Source organism: Haliaeetus albicilla, chromosome 9 (assembly GCF_947461875.1).
Source record: "Haliaeetus albicilla chromosome 9, bHalAlb1.1, whole genome shotgun sequence".
Lineage (NCBI taxonomy): Eukaryota > Metazoa > Chordata > Aves > Accipitriformes > Accipitridae > Haliaeetus > Haliaeetus albicilla.
In genome coordinates, this window is record NC_091491.1 from 29,913,859 (window position 1) to 29,931,202 (window position 17,344).

At 43.5% G+C, this 17,344-nt stretch overlaps 1 protein-coding gene across 5 annotated transcripts in view; it reads left to right on the forward strand.

Annotated features, from left to right (window-relative positions):
* Window positions 1–17,344, forward strand: part of LOC104317133 (probable cation-transporting ATPase 13A4) — a 50,389-nt gene that overhangs the window by 28,071 nt on the left and 4,974 nt on the right. For 2 of the 5 annotated variants that reach the window (XM_069792376.1, XM_069792378.1), the window contains 14 exons: window positions 325–411; window positions 1,113–1,266; window positions 1,868–1,979; window positions 3,604–3,728; window positions 4,731–4,894; window positions 6,173–6,301; window positions 6,950–7,029; window positions 8,378–8,420; window positions 9,305–9,414; window positions 10,231–10,327; window positions 11,061–11,133; window positions 12,373–12,547; window positions 13,020–13,234; window positions 14,744–14,832. In XM_069792376.1, the coding sequence (XP_069648477.1) occupies window positions 325–411; window positions 1,113–1,266; window positions 1,868–1,979; window positions 3,604–3,728; window positions 4,731–4,894; window positions 6,173–6,301; window positions 6,950–7,029; window positions 8,378–8,420; window positions 9,305–9,414; window positions 10,231–10,327; window positions 11,061–11,133; window positions 12,373–12,547; window positions 13,020–13,234; window positions 14,744–14,832 (1,653 nt within the window). Of the gene's footprint in view, window positions 1–324; window positions 412–1,112; window positions 1,267–1,867; window positions 1,980–3,603; window positions 3,729–4,730; window positions 4,895–6,016; window positions 6,077–6,172; window positions 6,302–6,949; window positions 7,030–8,377; window positions 8,421–9,304; window positions 9,415–10,230; window positions 10,328–11,060; window positions 11,134–12,372; window positions 12,548–13,019; window positions 13,235–14,743; window positions 14,833–17,344 lie in introns of all 5 variants that reach the window. The other 3 variants (XM_069792377.1, XM_069792379.1, XM_069792375.1) reach the window with 2 other exon arrangements.

Here is a 17,344-nt window from a genome sequence, read left to right on the forward strand (position 1 = left end):
TATGTTATATCTAAAGATTTTTGCATATTTAAGTGGGTTATAATGATTAAAGGATTTATTGTCAGCAAGAGGACATAATCTATTTGCTGTGCAAGAGTACAGCAGTATCTTAGTGAAACTGGTGAAGCTCTGGATTTGATTGCCAAGGGAGGCAGTAGGTTTTCCATTACTGAAGCTTTTTAGTGTGAGATCAGACAGACCTCCCTCAGGAATTAATAAGATACCTTGTTTTGAGGGAAGGAATAGCTCTAAATGATTCCTTGAGGTTCCTTTCAGCTCTACTGGTGCTGTGATCTGAAAGATTTTTGTCTTTTCAATACACAGGTGATAGATGATTCCAGTGGACACCAGATTGAAGGTCAAGGATCCACACATGCCACAGTTGTTAGACCTGGGCCTAAAGCCAGCAGTGTAAGCTATTTTCAAGATTCACTTTCATGATCAAGTTAAACTGTCAGTGTAAGAGTTACCTTTCAGTAGAGAAATGCTTGGCTGTCCTAGTCCAAGACAGCTCTTCCACACTTTGTCTTTTTTGTACTCCCTGCAGAGAGATTGCCTTGCTCTCTCTGATTAAAAAGAGATGCCTGGGGGAGCTTGCTGCTCACATCAGAAGCAGGGGGATGCTGGATGACAGATTGTCCAGCTCAGGAGTTTGCCTCTCCTGGTGGCTTGAGTCTCAATCCAAACTCAGCTGAGTGGTGAAGACCTCTAAAAGCACTTGGGACTGCTGTGGAGTCTGGTAGCTGATGTCAGACCGTTACTGGTGACATACACAAAGGGGGGTGCTTTCAGACATCCATTTTCCCTTTGCAAGACCAGTATAAGACCTAGCAGGGTCTTGTTAAAGAAACAGGACTAGTGAGTTCCTTTCAGTGAGTTACCTCTAATAGTCTGATAAAGCTGTCAGTGAGCTTTTCCTACTGCTTAAGCTAAATATTTCTGTACAGATTTCACCTCCTCTTTGTATACTGGTCCTTTCTGTCCCACTGTGGCAAATCAGCCCATTATACACTGTTAGCTTCTTAACCATGGCCCAAAGGACAGACCTAAAATCCTTCGGCCTGAGTTTAAAGTCCTTGCTGCAGTATCTAATCCACTTGCTTTTCTCCTAGGCCCCTGTGGAAGGAGTTGCCATTTTACATCAGTTTCCATTTTCTTCAGCCTTGCAAAGAATGTCTGTCATTGCTCAGGAAATTGGTGGGGAACCACAGGTCTTCACAAAAGGGGCTCCAGAAATGGTAGCCCTGTTATGTAGAGCAGAAACAGGTAACTAACATTTATAAATACTTCCTAGAAACATATATGTATAAGTGACTTTTGATGGTGCAATGAAGTGGAAGGTTCAAATGAGATTTCTGGGTCTAAGACTTTATACTTAAGCCTGAAAAGTTAGAGTCTGTCTGTTGTGCTCCAAGTCTAAGGCTAAGCTCCCATACAGCCCTTCTCAGCAAAGGAGGACTGCTAAGAGATAAAAGCAAGTACCAACTCTTGCACAAGTTGTACAGTCTATGCCAGAATAGATATTTAGAAAAATTGTCTACTGGTCCAGCATACCTCAAAAAAATAATTTTCTTTTTTCTCCAAGCCTTGGGAGGGCAGCTAGAAGAGCACAGCTCTTTCATGACACTCCAAGAAGATAAGTCTTTGCAGAATAGTTCAGGATCCTAAGTACAAAGTGATGGAGGAGAGGCAATGATTTTCTTATTGAGCAAAGTTCAGTTCACCAGTTTTCCTTGATCTCCTTGGCTTACTGGTAGACTCTAGGTATACCTGCCCTCTGGGACAGGAACCTTCCCTGCTCCAAGGCTTCCTTTTATTAGAAAGCAGTCAAATGCCCTGATGAACTGTCTTTTCCTCTTTTGTACAGTCCCATTGAACTTTGAAAGCAAGCTTCTGCTCTACACAGCACAGGGCTTTAGGGTCATCGGACTGGCATGTAAATCTCTACAGGCAGGGAAGCAATCTACTGATCTAACAAGGTAAGCCATAGACTGCTTCTTATCAGCTACCTTCAGCCATAGGCTAGTGGTGCCTCACATAGTACCATTACCACAACACTCGTGCCAAGAGCAGAGCTGTGTTAGATTCAGGCCAGAGGGAATCTGATTTAAATCTGGATATAGGTCTGTCTGAGAAAGGGTAAAGGGCACTTTACTACCCCATGCTTATAGCACATGCCCAGACACATTTCTTAACTTCAGATCAACACAGGAAGTATAACTCTAGTACATTCTGAAGTCTAGTACACCCCTCCCTCAGACCATCATTTCTACCAGTCTCCTTGCAGATTTATCCAGGCTTTAAGCTGAAGAGGAGTCTCTTTTTTTTTTTTTTTTTTTTTTTTTTTGTTATCCTGGCTCCTTGATTAAGCAAAGGCAGCAGATGACCCCCATTATACCGCCTGTTCTCTAGCCCAGTCAAAGTCAGCAGACTATCTTCTGCTACTGTCTTGGTCCAATCCTTTAGCTTTCTATCTTTAGTTCTCTTTAGTTTCTAGAGAAGCCAGCAAACTCTTCTGCTATGCTCATGGTATTTGTTTTCCACAAGCCTCACACAAGAACACCTACACGTCATGTCATAACAGACCTATCCAACCCAGTGAGCGAATGTGTGTGATATGGCCCAGATTTTGCAGTTGTGTGTGTAGTTATAGCATGCGTGATGTATATACTGCCAGGAGAAAAACGAAAACTGGAGGTCAAACACAAGATCCGCTGTGAAAGCAGTGACTATTCAGGCATCACCTGACCCAGCTACTTTGACTGCCATGCAAGTGTTTGACGTCACCTCCTCCTTACTACAGTGGCTAAAATAAGTGTTTGAAAGCTTTTCTTTTTTTTGGACTCTTCAGAGTCAACCTGTCTCCCTGAGAGACCTCTAGTTTATGACTCAGGGGTGGGATTGTTTACCAAATTCTGTTCTCAGCTGCATGTGTTCAACTGTAAAAAAAGCAATAGCACAGGTGTAAAGAAAAGAGTAGGAGAGGACAGCATTGGAGTTCCCACATGCTGTTTGCTCAGGTCCTACTGTCAAGAATAGCAGATACATTTACTAAGGTGTGTTTCTTTGTTGTACACTCCTCAAATGAGAAGGGCTAGTGGGCATGAACTTTCCAAATCAGACCACCACATTTTGGGAATCCTGCAGGAAATTCAGGGTTTTTTTTCATGCTGGCTAAGGATGGTGCATGAATGCAAAACTGTCCAACTTATCCATCAGGCTTCATGCTGGTATGTGGAACAGGTAGGTCAAAATTGGCTCTTTTTCGATTTGGTAATTAAGCAAACATGAACTGGAAGCTGGCTATGTACTGAACTCGTTCTTCAGAACAAGGGAAGAAGAGAACAGAAGGATGAAAAATCAAGTGAAGATCTTCCATACACAACCAGCACCAGTTGCTGCCAGTGGGAAGCAAGCCCTGCTGGTGTTGAAATAGCACCACAAAAGACAGACAGCCTGGGACTGCTGAAAACTAACAAGTTATTTTAATTCTTTTGAGTTAGGTGGGATGGTTAACAGTTATAATTGGCTATCAGCCAATTCAATGCAAAAACGGGCCAAAGGCAAAAAGAAGAATTAAATCTGTCTGTTCTTCACTGTTAGGGAGGAGGTAGAATCTGATCTGACATTCCTGGGTCTGCTGATAATGGAGAATCGATTAAAGAGGGAGACAAAGCCTGTCCTGGAAGAGCTCAGTGCTGCCCGCATCAGAAGTGTTATGGTCACAGGTATCTAAAAAAGGTGGATTATTTATGTGGCCACTGGCCCAGACAGGGAGTTCAATGACGTTTAAGTGAACAGTCTGCTGCTTTGTCACCACCACTGATAGGAACGCACAGACATTTGTATCTTTCAGACAATTATAGTCCAGGAAGCATCTGTGTTGTAGTAATGATGTGAGCTGAACCATGCAGGCTTATGTCCCTGACAACTTCACCAGGCTGTGTCAGATACCTAACTCTTAATCTGTCCCACTTTCACCACAGATCAGAGCTTTCCTGTACCTCTGATGCTTTCCAGTGAGCCCATTTGTTCTCCCTGGTAAGGCTATCAGATGACAAGCACAAAGACATGTCATGCAAGATCCCCTCTTTATAGGGCCTCAGGAAATCCTGTTGTCATAAATGAGCAGAGATTGAGCTTGGATGCCAGGACAAATCACTGAACCTTGTGACATCTGGTAACTCATTTATCCCATTTTTTTCTTTAAGGGCTGGTTTGGATTTGGCTAGGATAACCCCCAGTTTTTCCATGGTCCAGAGACGTTTTTCCATGATCCAGAGACATTTTTCCAGGAGTCAGACAGATCTTGTCTTCTTGGGCTTCCCCCTTTCAGCACACATCTTACACCAAAGCCACCTAAGGCCAATTGATGAGAATCAGTGATACTAGCAGCAATTTAGCAGTGAATCCCTTATTGTGTTTGGTCTACAACACATAATCTAGGAGCACTTTCCCCATCTGGATTTCTTCAAGCTGAAGATGAAAATATTTCATCTCCAGATGAAAATATTTAATTTCCAGATGAAAATACATTTAATTATTGAGACAGACCTCATCTGCAAAGTTTTGATCTTTATCAAAAACTTTCTTAGGCACAGACACTGAAATCTTACTGATTCCTGCAGATGTATTTGAAAACTTGGAATTCAGGAAAAGGCTAATGTTTCCTCCATAATCAATTCCTCATTACAGAAATTTTTAGATAATGTTCCCCTTGGTTTTTCTAGGTGACAACATTCAGACAGCTGTAACTGTTGCCAAAAATGCTGGGATGATTTCTGCAACAAACAGAGTGATTCTTGTGGAAGCAAACAAAATACCTGGATCTTTTTCAGCATCTATAACCTGGAAACCACTAGAAGAAAACAAAACTGAAGATTACAGAGGTCTGGTGAGCATATAAGAAGCAAGTGTTGTGCAGCAGGAAAACAAACTAAGCTGGAATGCTTTAAATAATGCAGTGGGATTATAGTACTATAACAAAGACCAGTCCTTCACCATCATCTGCATGTCAGAGTGTTATGTGCTAGAAAAGTGTTTAAAAAGAAGGGATCTTTATAAAAATGTACTCCCCTAGATCTTCCTTCCTAGTATATAATGTTGTGAACATGTTTTTCTAGGTTTGAGAAGAGCTTTGCAGAAACCCAGGAAAGATTTGTCTCTAGCCCTCATGCTTAGCTGATCCAGTTTAAAGCATGTTTCCTTTCCCTGCAAGGTGAATTTGATAGTATAGATGTGGACTTAAAATTTGTGGAACTGCACTGAACGAACCAGCCCTGTTCAAGCAGGTAGAGAGTTAGCACTTCCCCATACCTGCAGAATTAAAACACAGATTAACTGTTGAGAAATTGCATATACGCAGTGAAACATAAGCTAGCTATGCTAAGAAATTATATTTCATCAAGCATCTCCACAAAGAAACTGAGACAAAGACCAGTTACTCTCTCACTGAAGAGTATGTCTGAAGGTACTGACCCTTCCTTGAGAAGTATCAGTCAGACAGATGGTAGGGAATCTCTGCAGGGGCTGTTGAGGGGCTCCTTCCAGTCCCCCCAGTTTATATACTAGGCATAACATCACATGGTATGGAATTTCCCCGTTGGCCACTTTGGGTCAGCTGCCCTGGCTGTGTCCTGTGCCAACTTCTTGTGCCCTTCCAGCTTTCTCGCTGGCTGGGCATGAGAAGCTGAAAAATCCTTGACCTTAGACTAAACCTTACTTAGCAACAACTGAAAACATCAGCATTATCAACATTCTTCTCATACTGAACTCAAAACACAGCACTGTACCAGCTACCAGGAAGACAATTAATTCTATCCCAGCTGAAACCAGGACACCTAGCTATATGCTCTCTCTAGCCCCTCTCACTCACAGTGCAGCCCACCAGATTGGCACTGTTGCATAAATGCTATCAAACGTGGCAATGCTGAGGGCCAGCTTTTGAGACATATGAAGCACCTAGTTCACACTGAAACGACTGTCATTATATGTCTAAATCCCTTTACATATCCAGGCAAAGGCAATGGGCCTTGAACCCAGGTCTCCCAGAGTCTTCACAAGTGCCCTCGCTGTGGTATGTCCTTTCCTTTGCCTGTAGCAGTGCTTGTGTAAATGCACATAGTAGCTTTTGAGGGCCTGGGAGCAGCACTCATTCTGTCTTGTTTTATAGCAGGATGACAGTCCTCCTACGACTGAACGAAGAATCAGGCTGTCATTGGCATCAGGCCAGTATCATTTTGCCATGAGTGGAAAGTCGTACCAAATTGTAGCACAGCATTTCAGGCACTTACTTCCAAAGGTAAGATCTTGATTATTTAACTGGAGCAGGCTTGCCATTCGGTAGATTCAGATTGTCCTGATATAATTAGCAGAAGAGATCTGTACCAGCACATCTTTTGGGAACAATTCTAACCCTGAAATACTTATGGGCTGGATGAATCTCTGATATTAACATATGGGGAAGGATCTGAAAATCCCTGGATTTTTTCTGCACATGAGAGGAGCAAACCTACCTCATGGTGTGAGGACATGACTTAAAACATTTGTGCCCATATGCCTGGCCCTTGCACAGCACTGATTCTGTCATGTTTTGGAGAACAGGAGAAACCATGGTATTACACAGCATGCAATTCAGCATGACTTTTCTGTTTCATGGAAAGGATAGTCTCATGAATTATCTTCTAGTAAATCCCTGCCTGGTAGTCTGTGTTCATCAGGTAACTCAAATAACCCACCAAGCCTCTTGTCCTTATTGTGATTGTTACTTTTTCAAAATATTAATTAAGATACCTTTTATCTTTGATCATCAGCCTTTCCGACTTTGGAGTCTAGCATCAGGTGTTTGGAAATGTGAGTTTTTGGTGGTTTCTATTCCAGATTATCACTGAAATCACTGTGACTCTTACCTCAAGTGCTTAAAAAATCACTTCCTTTTTTCTCCTTACAGCTCCTGCTGAACGGAACAGTTTTTGCTAGAATGTCTCCTGGTCAGAAATCCAGCCTTGTAGAAGAGTTTCAAAAGCTGGAGTAAGTTCATAATGAGCACTAAGAGTTAGGAAGCGTTTGATGAATTTCAAGGCTTGAAAACAGTCTAGTAAGAGCTAGCTTTTGTCTAACACAGCCTTTCCTGGAAGTGCACAAAACTGAAACTTCCACAGACATACAACTTGGCAATTAGATTCCAAAAGCCTGTTGAGGAAGAGACACTGAATTCCATGTTGGTTTGGCAACCCATCAAATACCTAACACTCCCATGATTCTGGGTTTTGTTTGTTCACATCATCCTTCATTCTTACTTCTGTTTCTGGGCCTGAAGGAGGGGCACTTGTCTACCCAAGATTTTTAGGAATATCTCCCAGCACTACAGTTTCTCTGATGGTAGCAGTCTTTTTACTGCACTATTGCTGACTCACTGTGATAGGTTAGAAAACATGGCAGCGCATTCTGGATTGGTATGCCCTGTGCTACTCACAGTCACAGAGGTGTATATATATTCTTGAGTCCCAGGTGTATTGTTGCCTGTTATTCAGCTGTTTCCCAAGTCTTTTGAAGACCCCCACCCTCACCTCAACTAGCTAGTCCCTGGCCTTGCCCTAGAGCAGGCTAAGCTTTAGGCTGTTTCAGATTATCAGCCTGGTGTGAGCAGTCGTGAGCACCCCAACCACTGTCTGGCCTCCCTGGACCATCATCAATGCCTTCCAGTAAGAACTTCCCCTGCACTGAAATTCAGGCCTCAGCAGTAAAAGACACAAGTGAGTCACCTTCTGAAGCACTAGGCTGATTTTACTTGGATGCTGCAGGTACAAGGATTTACTTTTAGGGCTTATAATTTCACAAGTTTTTTTCAGCCTCAGGGTGGGGACCTGTCTCCAGATATCCCATTCTCCTTCTCTCTCTACTGCAGCTGCCTCTGTCACTCTCTGTCTGCTCCAAGAGATTCTGACAGGTCTGGACCCCAAAGCAGAGTCCCCATTCATGTCTGTTCCCAGTCAACATGAGGTACCAGTGCCTGCAATCCTTCCTTTCTGAGCAGGGCTGTCACCACTAGCCCTTTCCTTTGTTATGGTTGACCTTAAACCCAGTGAGGGTGGGAGACTGAATCCATGGTAGTGAACATAAAACTTCATGCTAAAGTATTCTTCAGTCCATCACAGCAGAAACTCTTTACTGTAGACACATCTGAGGTGCAAGCCCCAGGCCCATGCATAGTCCAGAGTCCTGGGCTTCTATTTCAGTCTTCAGCTTTCCAGAAAGGCTTTTAACAAAAAGCTTGCATGACTTGCATAAATGACTTGCATGGAGGAGGCTCTGATTCCCTCCTGTTTATAGGTCTTACTTTACCCAGAACTGAACTGTAGGTCACTTTATTTTTTAGTTACTTTGTGGGCATGTGTGGAGATGGAGCCAATGACTGTGGGGTAAGTGAAAATTCTTTACAATATATTTATTTAAAAAGTGAAAAATGAATGCAATGCCAGTAGAATATCCCAAACTGAGCACATGAGATGTGAGTGCTCTGCTTATTCACAGAGCAGCTGTACTGGCAGCACTACTGATTCAGACCTGATCCCACAGTGTGGTCCTTACCATGCAAGAGCTGTCCTAGGCAGATATTGTTGCAGTTTGTGGTCTCAAGGACTGATTAATTTCCTTTGCAAAAACCACCAGAGGATTCTCCAAATCCTCCACTGTGGTTTCTGTCAACATCTTCAGTGTCTGGGGGTGGAGAAGACTAGGGTGAGGAGGAGTTTCCATGGGGAACAGCCCTACAAGGTTTTTGTAAATGCGCATTTTAGAAGTGCGAGAAAGTTTTTTTTTTTCCAAAAGGAAGGGTCCATGTTCAGGAGAGACCCATAACTCCCTTCTGGGCAGGTTCATTTCTCTCTATGACTTCACACATCCTTGTGGAAGTGAGAGCAAAGCACTCACTTGCCATAACACAAGTCCCAAGGATTCTCCTGGGGGAAGCAAGCAGAGAACCTAGACTGTCTACCTAAGGTGTGACTGCAAAAAAGTGCTGACCAAGGAGGCAGAGCCAAACCTCTCTGCTGCAGCTTGTAGTGGATGGCTTTGGGGTCTGTGGAAAATGGACTTTCCCATGCTGTCGTCCCCATTTTTCTTCTGGACCCAATGCCTCAGCCACATCCCACTGGAGGAACCTTTCGGGTGGAGCACACCCAGGGAGTGAAGAGGGCCTGCTGTTCACAGAACGTATCCTGTAATAAGGGGTCACATTTTGGCTGTCGTGTCAGTTGCTGTGTCTTCCTGGTTTGTGAGTGCTGAAGAAGAATGTGACTTTCAGGCTTTGAAAGTGGCGCATGCAGGGATATCACTGTCAGAGCAGGAGGCATCTGTGGCTTCACCTTTCACATCCCGAACTCCCAGCATAGCATGTGTGCCAGAGCTAATCAGGTAAGCATGGATTTTTGCTTCCTCTTTCATAAAGGATACAGTTTCCACTCCTCTCAAATACTAGTGTTGGGTGTTCCCACCAGGCCAGAATGCACGTATCTAGAGAAAAATAAATGTCTTCAACCTTGAAATTGCCATTTACCTAGTTCCCATCTGAAATTCCTTTAAGATATATTATTTCCCTCAAAAACTACAGGAGGAGGGCATCTACAGCTGAGCTTTACAGCATTAGCAGTATTTTAAATGCAAAAGAAATAGCAAAATGAACAATGTTGCATAAAGCTGAATCAAATGTCCACAAATCAACCTGTACACTCCAGGTTAGGCCCTGCCTCTGATAGCCTATGCATGCAAAATGTTAGCATCTGTTATGCCAGGGTCCTGATTTTGCATACTGGGGCATATGAATAACCAGGGACAGTGTGTTACCCTGGTTGGATACTGTATGTTCACTGCAGGAGGAGAGGACTTTTTAGTTTGAACTCACTGAGCAGCTGCTTGGCTTTGTATGTTTTTCCTCATATGGAGTTGTTACCTGCACTATTAATGTCAGCAAGAAAACTCACTGGAGTGAATTGTAGTCTTGGGAACATAGATGACTGGAATCAAGCTCTTTTGCTTGCAGCCAGATTTCTGCAAGTGAAGATTTTGCTTTCATTCAAGCCAGATTTTATTTATTTCACCTCCCAGCAACATGCTGGCAGAGACTTCTCTACTTGTGACACATGCCTGGTTTTTCAACAGCATTTGGAGAGGACTGGCAACAGGAGCAGACCCATCACCTAATTGCTGTCCTTTATTCATGTCTTAACACAGGGAAGGCCGTGCTGCCCTTGTCACTTCCTTCTGCATGTTCAAGTACATGGCACTGTACAGCACCATTCAGTACCTTGGTGTTCTCCTACTGTACTGGGTATGTCTGGGGAGCATGTTGGCTAGGACAGGATGAGCTACTAATCCCTTGTAGGAGAAACATGGCATAGAAGCCACAATAAAAGTAGGGTATGGAGCTTTACCTTTATCTGAGCTGCAAACTTCTGTGGCATGATCATATGGTCCTCCTGTATCCTCAGCTGAAAACTGGAAAGATTCTTCCCATTAACTTCAGCCAGTGGGCTCAAGATCCAAGCTGGGCAAAAAGAAGGTGGAGATACTGAACAGTATTTTGGATGAGGGCATATGTCTGTGAAAAGGAAGAATCTAGTGTAAGCATATGCTGTTGCAATTTATTTAGCATTTAAAGCATGAATTAACTTGACAGTAAGCAAAATCCCCTGGAGTGCCTTAAGCCACTTTTGCATGGCTTCTTCCCAAATAGAGAGGAGGGCTTTGCATTCAGAAGTCACCCAGCATTGAGAAGGCACATCTCTTCAAATAGCCGTCTTTTTTATTGCATTGAGTGAACTAGAAGCATCGTTAGTCTGAATAATACACAAAATGAGAGTATTCACTGCAGGGCCAATGATGACGAGTCTATTAGCAGGGTGGTGGATTGTGTGGTCCCCTTATCTGCTGAGTAGCATTTCAGAACAAACAGCAGAGCATTAGCTCCATGAAAATAATACGGCTTTCTGGAAATGATATAAACAAGCCCACGGCAAATGTCTGATTTGTGATTTTTTTTTTCTTTGTGTTCCTCTTTTCAGCAACTAAACGCCTTTGGGAATTACCAATTTTTGTTCCAAGATCTGGCTATTACCACTGTAATTGGTGTGACAAGTAAGCCCCTTAGTCATCCTATGTATTAATGAGAGAATAACCTGAAATATTTTTCACCTCCTTGGAAATGCATAATTCTATGTACAGAAAGGAAGAAAAGAGAGACTACATAGAGTACAGGATGTTTAGATTGGTAGACGAGGTATCTTGTTTGAGAGGAGCTCTGAAATAAGATGGGTAGTTCTTAGTGGTGCATTTGCTGAGCATGTAGGTTGTTGATAACTGGGATGTTATCTCTTAAGAGTAAAACCAGACCTAATGCAGTGGAAAGTCTATTCAGGCTTTCTCATGTTGACTTGGGAAGGCAGATTAAGAATATACCTAAGGATCCATGCCCAAATGAAAGTGTAGGGATTGACTGGAGTCCAACTCATTTTTGAGGCTGTGTAGGCAGGAGGCACGTGAGGAAAGAGAGATGAAGATGGAGAAGAAAGAAATGACAGATGTCAAGCACTACAGAGCAGGAAGTTGTAAGCCAAGAATAGGAGAGGAAACCAGTGCTGGAGGGGAAAGAGAGAGATGAGATTGTTGAGACAGAGTAAGTGCAGTGAGGTTTAGAAGCAGGAATGTCAAGGGCAGGGGCATGAAAAGCATATAGCAAAACCACACAGCTGTCTTCCATCCCTGCTGGAACACAGACAACTGGAAAAGGCGATAATTAAATCAAGCCTGAAAGGGTCAGCCGCAATACCGGGTGCCAAAAGCTACCTTGCTGTAAGTCGCCCATTTGGAATACTGCATCAAGGCTTCCTGTATAGCTCTTCTACTCAAAGTCTGGATAACTTTGTTAAACCTAAGAACAGAGGAAAACCTGTTGGGTCAGCTAATACAGTCCTCTACCAGCTCAAATAATTGTGCACTAGGTGCTTAGTCCAGGAGGATGCACAGAACATGGGCAACAGAAAGTCCCAAGCCACAGTTGACAAGTGACAGAAAGAGAACAGGAGAGCTTGAGCATATACTTATATCTTTGGGCCTGACAGCAGCAAAATAAAATAAAAATCCAACGTTTTATTTTCAAAAAATACCTCATGATAGTCAGATGCCATTAATTAACCTCTTCAGTGGCCAATAAGATTTTGTAAGAAAACAACTCTGTATTTTGTACTTGATATAGTATTTGTGTGTATTATAAAGAATATTATAGACTGTAAAAGTGCTGGCCATTGGTAACAGTAACATAGAGCAGCATTGCTTGTATTTTGGACACGCTAGTAAACATGTCTGTGCATGTTTCAGTGAGTTTCACAGGTGCCTATCCAAAGCTGGTTCCCTACAGGCCTCCTAGCCAACTCATCTCGCCCCCATTGCTGCTCTCTGTTGTACTTAACATCCTCTTCAGCCTCAGCATGCAGGTTTTCGGGTTTGTGGTGGTCCAGGAGCAGCCTTGGTATTCCAAGACCGATATATACAGGTAGGTCCCCTTCTTGGGACTCTGGGTGACACAGGGCAGACCTAGTGGGACAGGTCTGCATGATGCTATTGATCAGCTTAACTACAGGCCTGATCAGCAGCTGCAGGCAGACCCTGTGCTTCCCCACAGGGTGTGAACACATTAACCAGTGTTATCTGCAGGTCCCTAAGCTCTCCAGCAAGTCTGCTGTGCAGCACAGTGCAGGTGGTGAGAACGCTTCTGTTGAGCACAAAGAGGAGTATTTGATTGCAGGGAAGACCAGGGTCTCCAAGTAGGTTTGAGCGCAGGCTCTGCTAAGTTCAGCAAGTTCAACCCAGTGGGCAAGATTGAGGACGCTGCCAGTAAGCTACATCTTTGTGATAGCAAGCGCAGATCATGGCTGTGAGGGAGGATTCCTGATAGTCGTAGTGGGAGCTGGGGGAAGTAACCAGGACAGTGATCACTTGCTGACCAGTGTGACACTCTTTTTCAGTGCCTGCCTCTCAGTGAACAACCACATGGAGAATTCTTCCTCTATTTCCAGCCTGGGGCTCCATGGGATGACAGATGGAGCCCATGGGCAAACAGACAATGGCTACAAGAGCTATGAAAACACCACAGTGTGGCTGCTAAGTACCATCAACTGCCTCATCGTAGCACTAGTGTTTTCCAAGGGAAGGCCTTTCAGGCAACCCATCTACACAAACTGTAAGTATGGGGGGAGAGAGGGAGGAGTGTGTGAGTAAGTTAACTCAGGAGATCAATTCACTTGGGAAAAATTAAAACTTGACCAAAGTGATGCCAGCCAAAAAACCAGGAGCCCAATATTAAATTTCTAAATGACTAAAGGCCACCTTTACCAAGAAGTTGTAGTGCCAGTGGCATCCTGTGACCAGCAGCTCTCTGAGCTGGCCCCACGCTTTGTGCTTCTATACTGCTAAAAACTTGGCCATGGCATTTGGATTTCTGAAACAGACAAATAGAGTTTGATAAATACTTTTAAGGAGTAGCAGGAAGGTGGTGTTGGCTGGCAGAAGCATCATGTTACTTAAGGCAGCCTGAATGAGACATCTCAAGAAGAGCCAGAATTAGGTGGTCTCACTTTGCTTTAGTCTTTAGAATAACTCTGGAAGAACCCTACACCTGTCTCCCCAAAGCATGCTGGTTGAGCAGTATTTGAGAGAACTCATGTTCAGGGTTTTCTTTTGGGCCCATCTCAGAAGAAAACTTACAATGAAATCTGTGCATTTGCAGAAACCCTGTTTCCTATTCCAGAACCAGAGATGTTTAGCATTTGATAACTATGACTAGTAACTTCTTTAAAGAGAAGACATCAAAGGAGGCAATAACTTGGAGGAGCTGTAGTGAAGTCTAGTAGGTCTGTTCTGCCTCTGAAAGACTGTCATGTGAAGAGAAGATGGGCACATGTGATTGTGGCAGTTCTGGAATTTGCAGTGAGGCAGAGGAAAGCTGTTCTTTTTCTCTCTGGGACAAATCCTGCAGCTGTCCCAGGCAAAGCTCTGTTCAGTTCTTTTTTTGCTGAAGAGTTAAATTAATGTTGCAGGTTTCATGGCTTTGCTGTTCTGGTATAGTAATAGTGAGGTGGGGACATTCCTCCCAGATAGCAGAAGAGTGGGTCGTCAATCTCCCAGAACCAGGCAAAACCAGAGTGAGTGGCTGGGGGGTGAAGTTTGGTGCATGCCAGCTGAAGAGAAAATGAATTTACTCATCATTGGAACATTTGCCTATGGGTGGGGAGGGCAATAGATTCTCCATTACTTAGACTTTTTAGATCCTGATCAAGAGCATCACTGAAATTGAGGAGAGGGTTCCCAATCCTATCAACAAGAGCAAGACTACATCCTGGACATTTTTCTGAATAACAGGAGATGCTGAGCTCAGAGTGAGACTCACTGGAAGGCTCTAAGGCTTCTCAGACGTAAGAAGTCAGATTGAATGTTCAAAATACTTTTAGCATTTTAAATCTGTGGCTACAAGGCTTGTCCCAGCCTCACATATATCTGCTTGACTGAATAAAGCTGGGGGTTTTACTCATTTTTCTTTTGCTGAAAGTTCCTTCCTATCTCATGAATTTCCTTTTTTTTTTTTTTTTTGGCTGTTTGACACAGAAAATTATTACAATCTTCTGTAGTAAAGGCAAGCAGCTGAGACTGCTCATAAACCTGTGGTTTTATTTGCTTGTTCTTGTCCCTTCAGATGTGTTCATACTGGTGCTCATAGGGCAGCTTGGTATTTGCCTCTTCTTGGTGTTTGCTGATATTGATGATCTCTACTCTAAGATGGATGTGAGTATTGTTCCAAGGTGGGTTTTCTTCCTACTGCCAGTCCCATTATAAGTGCACTGGGATTGTTTTTAACAAAAGGCACAGACTTTCGCAGGGATACATGACACCTCTGAAGGCAAATCAAATTTAAAGAGATGGATTTTAGATGATGGGATTGAAGAACCTTCTGGAGATATGGTAGCTCCAAACTAAGACCTGTGCATTCTGACACCTGGACAGCTACACATGTACTTTTGATTGTTTCAGCACATTGTCCATGCAACAGAAGATGACATCACTAAACTTACCATGCTTGGTATGTTGGTGGCTTGATTGTTATGAAGCCAGGAGAAGAAAGGGGCTAGGCCCTGCAAGTTTGAACTAAAGCACCATGCACTTGTGTATCTCAGACTGTGCTACTCTGCACACAGATCCTCTTGCAAAGAAGATCTGCCAGTCAGCACTCACAGCAGCTCTCAGTTCTCAGTCCCCAATATTTTCAGGCTCCCTGTTTAAATTTTAGACAGCCCACAGTTTCCTAAAGCAGCATGTGAATTTAGAACAGTTGTAGAGAAAGACTAGGGGGGCTGTCATGGCAATAGAGGATCTGTCTTGATCCTTGATTAATAAATACCAATAGGGCTTGGCTTATTTAGTCTGGCAGAATGCAAGCTGGGAGTTGCCTTGTGCAAATCCATCCTAGGGGAAGTACAAGGGAAGGATAAGATCTACATCAGCCATAGGACAGGGTTGTCAGTGGACCTGGCAATTAGTATGTGGAGGCTGGGAGATGTTAACCTCCTCCACTGTGACACTCTCACCGCCTTGCAGTAGGAGTCACGGGAACAAAACAACAAAAGCAACACACAGCTATTTTTTTGGTACATTTGTAATCAGGAGGATGAAGTGTGGTGGCTTTGGATAACAAGTACTGAACAAGATGCTGTTTCCAGTCCCAAACCTTTGTGTGACAGTTAGCAAGTGGATTTAGAAATGGAAATAATGAAACATGGAAAGAGAAGCATAGACAAGGGGAATGGACCTGGGTTTTGAATGCCTAGCAGCCTAGCTAAAGCTGTCTTAACGTGTTAACTGTTTCCAGAGCAGCGGCTCAGCAGGCAGACCCAGTTAAAGAATCTGCCACGAGGTGGCACTTTAAAGCAAGTCTTAGTCCTGTTGTGGACTGTGGTGACACAGGACATTGTCAGCACTGCAGCTGTGAGGGGCTAAAATGCCTTTGGGGAGAACTGCAAAACTCCCAGGCTCTCTGGAGGGACTACACTGGATTTACTGAGAAGAGAAAAGGAGGGAGTGGCAATAACAAATTCTGCAATAGCCTAGCCCTGGAGAAACTGCTGATCCAAATTTTGGATCTGAGCTGCATCTCCAGACTAAGTTGAGTTACAGCCAGAAAGCCAGTGCTGCCAGCTGTGGGAAGCTGGAGCTGGGTTTGGAGCTGAAATACTCTGACTTTGAACTATTTTCTGTACTAGAAAGAAATGAAGCATTTAGATTTCCTGTTGCGGTTCTGGGGTACAGTTTTCTCATCATAAGTTTAAAAGTGATGTTGTGGTTTAACCCCAGCCAGGAACTAAGCACCATGCAGCCACTCACTCACCCCCCCACCCCCCCACCCCCAGTGGGATGGGAGAGAATCGGGAAAAAAACAGTAAAACTCATGGGTTGAGATAAGAACAGTTTAATAGAACAGAAAGGAAGAAACTAATAATGATAATAATAACAATAATAAAATGACTGTAATAATAATAAAGGAATTGGAATATACAAACCAAGTGCTGCACAATGCAATTGCTCATCACTCGCCAACCAATGCCCAGTTAGTTCCCGAGCAGCAATCCGCCCCAACCAACTCCCCCCACTTTATATACTATGCATGACACACATGGTATGGAATATCCCTTTGGCCAGTTTGGGTCAGCTGCCCTGGCTGTGTCCCCTCCCAACTTCTTGTGCCCTTCCAGCCTTCTTGCTGGCTAGGCATGAGAAGCTGAAAAATCCTTGACTTAGTATAAACACTGCTTAGCAACAACTGAAAACATCAGTCTGTTATCAACATTATTTTCACACTAAATCCAAACCATAACACTATACCAGCTACTAGAAAGAAAAATAACTCTATCCCAGCTGAAACCAGTACGAGTGTCTTTATCAATAATTCCTCAAGACAAGTAGCAATATTGGCTCATCAGCAGTGTACAGCCAGTGGGATTCTCACTTTTGATGACACATAGCTGGTGAAGGGTCTAGAGAACAAGTCCTGTGAGGAGTGGCTGATGGACCTGGGGTTGTTTAATCTAGAGAAAAGGAGGCTCAGGGGAGACCTTATTGCTGTCTACAACTACCTGAAAGGAGGTTGTAGCGAGGTGGGTGTCAGTCTCTTTTCCCAGGTAACAAGTGATAGGACAAAAGGAAATGGCCTCAAGTTGCGCCAGGGGAGGGTTAGATTGGATATTAGCAAAAATTTCTTCACTGCAAGGGTTATCGAAGCACTGGAACAGGCTTCCGAGGGAAG